Source organism: Oncorhynchus gorbuscha, linkage group LG09 (genome assembly GCF_021184085.1).
Source record: "Oncorhynchus gorbuscha isolate QuinsamMale2020 ecotype Even-year linkage group LG09, OgorEven_v1.0, whole genome shotgun sequence".
Lineage (NCBI taxonomy): Eukaryota > Metazoa > Chordata > Actinopteri > Salmoniformes > Salmonidae > Oncorhynchus > Oncorhynchus gorbuscha.
In genome coordinates, this window is record NC_060181.1 from 1,230,995 (window position 1) to 1,240,994 (window position 10,000).

General features: G+C 42.5%; 1 protein-coding gene across 1 annotated transcript; it reads right to left on the bottom strand.

Moving 5' to 3' along the window:
• Positions 1-5,694: 5,694 nt before the first annotated feature.
• LOC124042634 (protein LRATD2-like) lies at positions 5,695-7,467 on the bottom strand. Its single transcript, XM_046360711.1, has 2 exons — positions 7,249-7,467; positions 5,695-7,158 (listed from the first exon to the last, which is right to left on the bottom strand). The coding sequence occupies exon 2, from the start codon at positions 6,908-6,910 to the stop codon at positions 6,047-6,049; it is 864 nt and encodes a 287-aa protein (XP_046216667.1). The 5' UTR covers positions 6,911-7,158; positions 7,249-7,467; the 3' UTR covers positions 5,695-6,046.
• Positions 7,468-10,000: the final 2,533 nt, after the last annotated feature.

Below are 10,000 nucleotides of genomic sequence, written 5' to 3' on the forward strand. Positions count from 1 at the left end.
TCAATGTGGAGCTGTATACAGGAAGTACCAGATCAATGTGGAGCTATATACAGGGAGTACCAGTATCAGATCAATTTGGAGCTATATACAGGTAGTACCAGATCAATGTGGAGCTATATACAGGGAGTACCAGTATCAGATCAATGTGGAGCTATATACAGGTAGTACCAGTACCAGATCAATGTGGAGCTATATACAGGAAGTACCAGATCAATGTGGAGCTATATACAGGAAGTACCAGTACCAGCTCAATGTGGAGCTATATACAGGCAGTACCGGATCAATGTGGAGCTATATACAGGGAGTACCAGATCAATGTGGAGCTATATACAGGGAGTACCAGATCAATGTGGAGCTATATACAGGGAGTACCAGTATCAGATCAATTTGGAGCTATATACAGGAAGTATCAGTACCAGATCAATGTGGAGCTATATACAGGAAGTACCAGATCAATGTGGAGCTATATACAGGAAGTACCAGTACCAGCTCAATGTGGAGCTATATACAGGAGTACCAGTACCAGATCAATGTGGAGCTATATACAGGTAGTACCAGATCAATGTGGAGCTATATACAGGGAGTACCAGATCAATGTGGAGCTATATACAGGGAGTACCAGTATCAGATCAATGTGGAGCTATATACAGGAAGTACCAGATCAATGTGGAGCTATATACAGGGAGTACCGGTACCAGATCAATGTGGAGCTTTTTACAGGAAGTACCAGTACAAGATCAATGTGGAGCTATATAAAGGAAGTACCAGTACCAGATCAATGTGGAGCTATATGCAGGAATAACCAGTACCGGATCAATGTGAAGCTATATACAGGAAGTACCAGATCAATGTGGAGCTATATACAGGAAGAACCAGTACCAGATGAATTTGGAGCTATATACAGGGAGTACCAGATCAATGTGGAGCTATATACAGGGAGTACCAGTACCAGATCAATGTGGAGCTATATACAGGGAGTACCAGATCAATGTGGAGCTATATACAGGGAGTACCAGATCAATGTGGAGCTATATACAGGAAGAACCAGTACCATATCAATGTGGAGCTATATACAGGGAGTACCAGTACCAGATGAATTTGGAGCTATATACAGGGAGTACCAGATCAATGTGGAGCTATATACAGGGAGTACCAGTACCATATCAATGTGGAGCTATATACAGGGAGTACCAGTACCAGATCAATGTGGAGCTATATACCTATAGTACCAGATCAATGTGGAGCTATATACAGGAAGTACCAGTACCATATCAATGTGGAGCTGTATACAGGAAGTACCAGATCAATGTGGAGCTATATACAGGGAGTACCAGTATCAGATCAATGTGGAGCTATATACAGGAAGTACCAGATCATTGTGGAGCTATATACAGGGAGTACCGTTACCAGATCAATGTGGAGCTTTTTACAGGACGTACCAGTACCAGATCAATGTGGAGCTATATACAGGGAGTACCAGTACCAGATCAATGTGGAGCTATATACAGGTAGTACAAGATCAATGTGGAGCTATATACAGGGAGTACCAGATCAATGTGGAGCTATATACAGGGAGTACCAGTATCAGATCAATGTGGAGCTATATACAGGAAGTACCAGTACCCGATCAATGTGGAGCTATATACAGGGAGTACCAGTACCAGATCAATGTGGAGCTATATACCTATAGTACCAGATCAATGTGGAGCTATATACAGGAAGTACCAGTACCATATAAATGTGGAGCTATATACAGGGAGTACCAGATCAATGTGGAGCTATATACAGGGAGTACCAGATCAATGCGGAGCTGTATACAGGAAGTACCAGATCAATGTGGAGCTATATACAGGGAGTACCAGTATCAGATCAATGTGGAGCTATATACAGGAAGTACCAGATCAATGTGGAGCTATATACAGGGAGTACCGTTACCAGATCAATGTGGAGCTTTTTACAGGAAGTACCAGTACCAGATCAATGTGGAGCTATATACAGGGAGTACCAGTACCAGATCAATGTGGAGCTATATACAGGTAGTACAAGATCAATGTGGAGCTATATACAGGGAGTACCAGATCAACGTGGAGCTATATACAGGGAGTACCAGTATCAGATCAATGTGGAGCTATATACAGGAAGTACCAGTACCCGATCAATGTGGAGCTATATACAGGGAGTACCAGTACCAGATCAATGTGGAGCTATATACAGGAAGTACCAGTACCAGATCAATGTGGACGCTATATACAGGAAGTACCGGTACCAGATCAATGTGGAGCTATATACAAGGAGTACCAGATCAATGTGGAACTATATACAGGCAGTACCAGATCAATGTGGAGGTATATACAGGAAGTACCAGATCAATGTGGAGCTATATACAGGAAGTACCAGATCAATGTGGAGCTATATGGGGTGGCAGCGTAGCCTAGTGGTTAGAGCGTTGGACTAGTAACCGGAAGGTTGCGAGTTCAAACCCCCCAGCTGACAAGGTACAAATCTGTTGTTCTGCCCCTGAACAGGCAGTTAACAGGAACTGTTCCCAGATCAATGTGAAAATAACAATATGTTCTTAACTGACTTGCCTGGTTAAATAAAGGTAAAATAAAAATATATACAGGAAGTACCAGATCAATGTGGAGCTATATACAGGAAGTACCAGATCAATGTGGAGCTATATACAGGAAGTACCAGATCAATTTGGAGGTATATACAGGAAGTACCGGTTCCATATCATTGTGGAGCTATATACAGGGAGTACCAGTTCGAGATGAATTTGGAGCTATATACAGGAAGTACCAGATCAATGTGGAGCTATATAAAGGAAGTACCAGGACCAGATCAATGTGGAGCTATATACAGTAAGTACCAGATCAATGTGGAGCTATATGCAGGAAGTACCAGATCAATGTGGAGCTATATACAGGGAGTACCAGTACCAGATCAATGTGGAGCTATATACAGGAACTACCAGTACCAGATCAATGTGGATCTATATACAGGAAGTACCAGATCAATGTGGAGCTATATACAGGGAGTACCAGTACCAGATCAATGTGGAGCTATATGCAGGAAGTACCAGATCAATGTGGAGCTATATACAGGAAGTACCAGTACCATATCAATGTGGAGCTATATACAGGAAGTACCAGATCAATGTGGAGCTATATACAGGTAGTACAAGATCAATGTGGAGCTATATACAGGGAGTACCAGTATCAGATCAATGTGGAGCTATATACAGGAAGTACCAGTACCCGATCAATGTGGAGCTATATACAGGGAGTACCAGTACCAGATCAATGTGGAGCTATATACCTATAGTACCAGATCAATGTGGAGCTATATACAGGAAGTACCAGTACCATATAAATGTGGAGCTATATACAGGAAGTACCAGATCAATGTGGAGCTATATACAGGGAGTACCAGTACCAGATCAATGTGGAGCTATATGCAGGAAGTACCAGATCAATGTGGAGCTATATACAGGAAGTACCAGTACCATATCAATGTGGAGCTATATACAGGGAGTACCAGATCAATGTACAGAGGTACAAGGTATTTGAGGTAGATATGTAGATGAAGGCAGGGTAAAGTGACAAGGCATCAGGATAGATAATAATAAGGTATTTGAGGTAGATATGTAGATGAAGGCAGGTTAAAGTGACATGACTCCTGTTCCTCTGGTTCTAACTCAGTGATAATTCCACTACTCCTGTTCCTCTGGTTCTAACTCAGTGATAATTCCACTATTCCTGTTCCTCTGGTTCGAACTCAGTGATAATTCCACTATTCCTGTTCCTCTGGTTCGAACTCAGTGATAATTCCACTATTCCTGTTCCTCTGGTTCTAACTCAGTGATAATTCCACTATTCCTGTTCCTCTGGTTCTAACTCAGTGATAATTCCACTATTCCTGTTCCTCTGGTTCTAACTCAGTGATAATTCCACTATTCCTGTTCCTCTGGTTCTAACTCAGTGATAATTCCACTACTCCTGTTCCTCTGGTTCGAACTCAGTGATAATTCCACTATTCCTGTTCCTCTGGTTCTAACTCAGTGATAATTCCACTATTCCTGTTCCTCTGGTTCTAACTCAGTGATAATTCCACTATTCCTGTTCCTCTGGTTCGAACTCAGTGATAATTCCACTATTCCTGTTCCTCTGGTTCTAACTCAGTGATAATTCCACTACTCCTGTTCCTCTGGTTCGAACTCAGTGATAATTCCACTATTCCTGTTCCTCTGGTTCTAACTCAGTGATAATTCCACTATTCCTGTTCCTCTGGTTCTAACTCAGTGATAATTCCACTATTCCTGTTCCTCTGGTTCGAACTCAGTGATAATTCCACTATTCCTGTTCCTCTGGTTCTAACTCAGTGATAATTCCACTACTCCTGTTCCTCTGGTTCGAACTCAGTGATAATTCCACGACTCCTGATCCTCTGGTTCAGACAGAATAAAGAAAGAAACTGAGGAACAACAGGCTAGTAGTCTGGTATGAGGCTGATTGTAAAGCAGGTAGAAACAGGCTAGTAGTCTGGTATGAGGCTGACTACAGCAGGTAGAAACAGGCTAGTAGTCTGGTATGAGGCTGACTGTAAAGCAGGTAGAAACAGGCTAGTAGTCTGGTATGAGGCTGACTACAGCAGGTAGAAACAGGCTAGTAGTCTGGTATGAGGCTGACTGTAAAGCAGGTAGAAACAGGCTAGTAGTCTGGTATGAGGCTGACTACAGCAGGTAGAAACAGGCTAGTACTCTGGTATGAGGCTGACTACAGCAGGTAGAAACAGGCTAGTAGTCTGGTATGAGGCTGACTGTAAAGCAGGTAGAAACAGGCTAGTACTCTGGTATGAGGCTGACTGTAAAGCAGGTAGAAACAGGCTAGTACTCTGGTATGAGGCTGACTGTAAAGCAGGTAGAAACAGGCTAGTACTCTGGTATGAGGCTGACTGTAAAGCAGGTAGAAACAGGCTAGTACTCTGGTATGAGGCTGATTGTAAAGCAGGTGGAAACAGGCTAGTAGTCTGGTATGAGGCTGACTGTAAAGCAGGTAGAAACAGGCTAGTACTCTGGTATGAGGCTGACTGTAAAGCAGGTAGAAACAGGCTAGTACTCTGGTATGAGGCTGACTGTAAAGCAGGTAGAAACAGGCTAGTACTCTGGTATGAGGCTGATTGTAAAGCAGGTGGAAACAGGCTAGTAGTCTGGTATGAGGCTGACTGTAAAGCAGGTAGAAACAGGCTAGTACTCTGGTATGAGGCTGATTGTAAAGCAGGTGGAAACAGGCTAGTACTCTGGTATGAGGCTGACTGTAAAGCAGGTAGAAACAGGCTAGTACTCTGGTATGAGGCTGACTGTAAAGCAGGTAGAAACAGGCTAGTACTCTGGTATGAGGCTGACTGTAAAGCAGGGGGAAACAGGCTAGTACCCTGGTATGAGGCTGACTGTAAAGCAGGTGGAAAATAAGTGTTTATAAATGGTGAAAAGACTATGAAGGCATAGATAGGGGTTGGTACCCTGTCCCTTCCACTCTGTTCCCTATAACCTACCCCTATGGGCCCTGTTCAAAGTCATCTACTATGTAGGGGTATGGTGTCTGAGGAACAACAATGCAGCTGTAGACAGCAGGGAATAAAAGACAGTTTGATTGCAAAGATGTAATGATAATTTACTTGACTTAAATGATTTGTACGGTACAATAAGCGATGTTTGATCAACCCATGCTCTGCAACATGTTTTCATCAGAATGAGATAACCTTAGGGCTATAGGTGGTTACCTGGGTGAGACACGAAAACATGTACAATGTATTATCATATCAATCATTATGAAACATCAATAGGCAGAGAACAAATCAATAACCTTTAAAACTATTGTTCTTCCATCAATCAAATAACAACTAGACATGAACAAGCCATTTAGATTCTATTCATCAAAATGTAGAATGAAATGTGTGTTTGTAAATCCACTTAGATAGGGGTCTGTGATTGGATAGGCAAGAGCCATCGTGATCTTTATAGCAGGTCTATAAATCCATTAGATCACTGTGCAGTCTGTGCTGTTATTGGATCACTGAGTGGATTCCTTTTGATCTCCCCGACACTGTTCAAATGATTGGCCAGCTCCTGGACCACTGATGTCCTTCCCACCTGGTCGTGTCTCCTCTTCTCCATGATCAAGTCCTCTAAACACTGGAACTCCAGCACGTGAGACTGTTTATCTGACATCAGGATCTTTAACCTGTATGGCTGTTTTCCTATCCGGATCTCCCCGCCCATTTTGAACTCCCGTTTGCCAAACCTGCACCAAGCGGCAAAGCACTCTGAATTTCTCCAGCTCAACTCTCTGTCTTTAGCTCCTACCTGTTCCATAGCGTTCTGAACCACCATCTCGGCGCTGAGGGCTTTGAATTTATACAGCTCGTTGACTATCCTACATCTCCTTCCCTGGCTGGCGTCGGTCAGGAAGCTGTTCTTTATCTCTGCTCTGTGCAGGTGCACCACCTGGAAGTCACCGACATACACCGCCCAGTGGGGGTACTGCCCCGTGGTTACAAACTCCACCAGGTCACCTGCCCTGCATTTGTGTAGTATATTCTCGGGAGAGTAGGTTTCCATGCCCGCGGTCTTGACGCTCTTCTCGTAAATACATTCCCCCCGGTGGTAAACGGCGCAATCCACCTCGTTGCTCTTGTCGCAGTGTTTATGTTCAGTACCAGTGTGGTGCTCCTTATCCGCTCCATCTACGTTACGGTTTTCACCCTCCTGTTCCTCGTCATCTGTTGAGAAGATATATGACACTCCGATCCGAGGACCCTCCTCAGTGTCCAGCCCGTTGGGGTCCACTGTGGGAACTTCTGCGTAACTTTGTTGTGACTGTTTAATTCTATCCACCTGGTTGCCCATGCCTCCTCCCTGGTAGCAGATAGGGATGCGGGAATGATGCTGCTTTCTGTCAGGCGGGCCACCTGTTAAAAGCCGAGGATCATCGCCATCTGTAGCCGCCTCTGTACCACACAGCCCGGGTAAAACTAATGACACCCTCCCGAAGGGCTCCGATAAATCTGTAGCGGCAGGTCTCCCACAAAAGCAAAATCGTATTCCCAAGCAGCAGTCTGCTGTGATGAAGTCTATTCAAATCAACAAGTGTCTTGCTGTGGATGGATGGAGAATAACAGCATTAGTATTCAGGAAAAACAATTCCCTCCGTTCAGGTGTAGGCTAGTCCTCTACACGCGCCTCACCTGATATTCGCTAAGCTATTCTCCATGCGTAAAGTTGGAACATTTAACTATCACGAGCAATACGATTAGGTCGGAACAACAACAATAATAATAGACTTGAGGTTATTCGTGCCCGGTGACTAAAATGTATCTTATGTCCGTGCTGTCCGATTAAGTAGGATGAATGAATAGTTTCCGCAGTGGTGTAGTCAACACCACCGAGGCGATACTGAAACCTGCAAGTCGTTGCGGATTCGATGGCAGGCAGATCTCGGTCTTGGCACAGCTACAGCGACTGTTACAAACGCTTCTCATTTAAAGCTGTAGTGCTTATTTTCTTTTCATTATCTTTCACATTCTGAGTTCCCCAACTCTCAGACGACGGGGTACAAAGTTAATGTGTTGGTATTCATTATTTACAACCCATTCTGCTCACAGGTTTCAATAATATTCTACTTCATCGGGAATAAATACGATGTAGATCCATGTGTACGACTACATACCTTTGTTATTAAACATATGTAGCAACATTATCATTACTCTAGAACATTGTATTAAAATCGTACATAACAATATCTTGGTAATATCAGAGTGCTAATAAAGTTGAACCTGTTTGTAGTGTTGTTACACAAGAGGAAGAGAGAGTTTTTCTCATGGCTTCTCACTCTGCAGATTTTCTTCATTTTACCTGTAACAGCATGGCACTCACACCTAGTCTACTAAACTGTTCCATAGTGGCCTTAGTGTCTCACATCGTCTGGTCTACTAAACTGTTCCTTAGTGTCTCACATCGTCTAGTCTACTAAACTGTCCCTTAGTATCTCACACCTTCTAGTCTACTAAACTGTTAGTGTCTCACACCTAGTCTACTAAACTGTTCCTGAGTATCTCACATCATCTAGTCTACTAAACTGTTCCTTAGTGTCTCACATCACCTAGTCTACTAAACTGTTAGTATCTCACACCTTCTAGTCTACTAAACTGTTCCTTAGTGTCTCACACCTTCTAGTCTCCTAAACTGTTCCTTAGTGTCTCACATCACCTAGTCTACTAAACTGTTCCTTAGTGTCTCACATCACCTAGTCTACTAAACTGTTCCTTAGTATCTCACATCACCTAGTCTACTAAACTGTTCCTTAGTATCTCACATCACCTAGTCTACTAAACTGTTCCTTAGTGTCTCACATCACCTAGTCTACTAAACTGTTCCTTAGTGTCTCACACCTTCTAGTCTCCTAAACTGTTCCTTAGTGTCTCACATCACCTAGTCTACTAAACTGTTCCTTAGTGTCTCACATCACCTAGTCTACTAAACTGTTCCTTAGTATCTCACATCACCTAGTCTACTAAACTGTTCTAGTCTACTAAACTGTTAGTATCTCACACCTTCTAGTCTACTAAACTGTTCCTTAGTGTCTCACACCTTCTAGTCTACTAAACTGTTCCTTAGTGTCTCACACCTTCTAGTCTCCTAAACTGTTCCTTAGTATCTCACATCACCTAGTCTACTAAACTGTTCCTTAGTGTCTCACATCACCTAGTCTACTAAACTGTTCCTTAGTGTCTCACACCTTCTAGTCTACTAAACTGTTCCTTAGTGTCTCACACCTTCTAGTCTACTAAACTGTTCCTTAGTGTCTCACACCTTCTAGTCTACTAAACTGTTCATTAGGGTCTCACACCTTCTAGTCTACTAAACTGTTAGTATCTCACACCTTCTAGTCTACTAAACTGTTCCTTAGTGTCTGACAACTTCTAGTCTACTAAACTGTTAGTATCTCACATCGTCTAGTCTACTAAACTGTTCCTTAGTATCTCACATCACCTAGTCTACTAAACTGTTAGTATCTCACATCGTCTAGTCTACTAAACTGTTCCTTAGTGTCTCACACCTTCTAGTCTACTAAACTGTTAGTATCTCACATAGTCTAGTCTACTAAACTGTTCCTTAGTGTCTCATACCTTCTAGTCTACTAAACTGTCAGTATCTCACACCTTCTAGTCTACTAAACTGTTCCTTAGTATCTCACATAGTCTAGTCTACTAAACTGTTCCTTAGTATCTCACACCTTCTAGTCTACTAAACTGTTCCTTAGTGTCTCACACCTTCTAGTCTACTAAACTGTTCCTTAGTGTCTCACACCTTCTAGTCTACTAAACTGTTCCTTAGTGTCTCACGTCACCTAGTCTACTAAACTGTTCCTTAGTATCTCACACCTTCTAGTCTACTAAACTGTTCCTTAGTATCTCACACCTTCTAGTCTACTAAACTGTTCTTTAGTATCTCACACCTTCTAGTCTACTAAACTGTTAGTATCTCACACCTTCTAGTCTACTAAACTGTTAGTATCTCATACCTTCTAGTCTACTAAACTGTTCCTTAGTATCTCACATCACCTAGCCTACTAAACTGTTCCTTAGTATCTCACACCTTCTAGTCTACTAAACTGTTCTTTAGTATCTCACACCTTCTAGTCTACTAAACTGTTAGTATCTCACACCTTCTAGTCTACTAAACTGTGAGTATCTCACACCTTCTAGTCTACTAAACTGTCCCTTAGTATCTCACACCTTCTAGTCTACTAAACTGTTCCTTAGGGTGTCACACCTTCTAGTCTACTAAACTGTGAGTATCTCACACCTTCTAGTCTACTAAACTGTCCCTTAGTATCTCACACCTTCTAGACTACTAAACTGTTCCTTAGGGTCTCACACCTTCTAGTCTACTAAACTGTTAGTGTCTCACACCTTCTAGTCTACTAAACTGTTCCTT

Coding starts and splice junctions, on each gene's coding strand:
- LOC124042634 (XM_046360711.1), bottom strand. CDS start 6,910: ATGGGCAACCAGGTGGATAGAATTAAACAGTCACAACAAAGTTACGCA.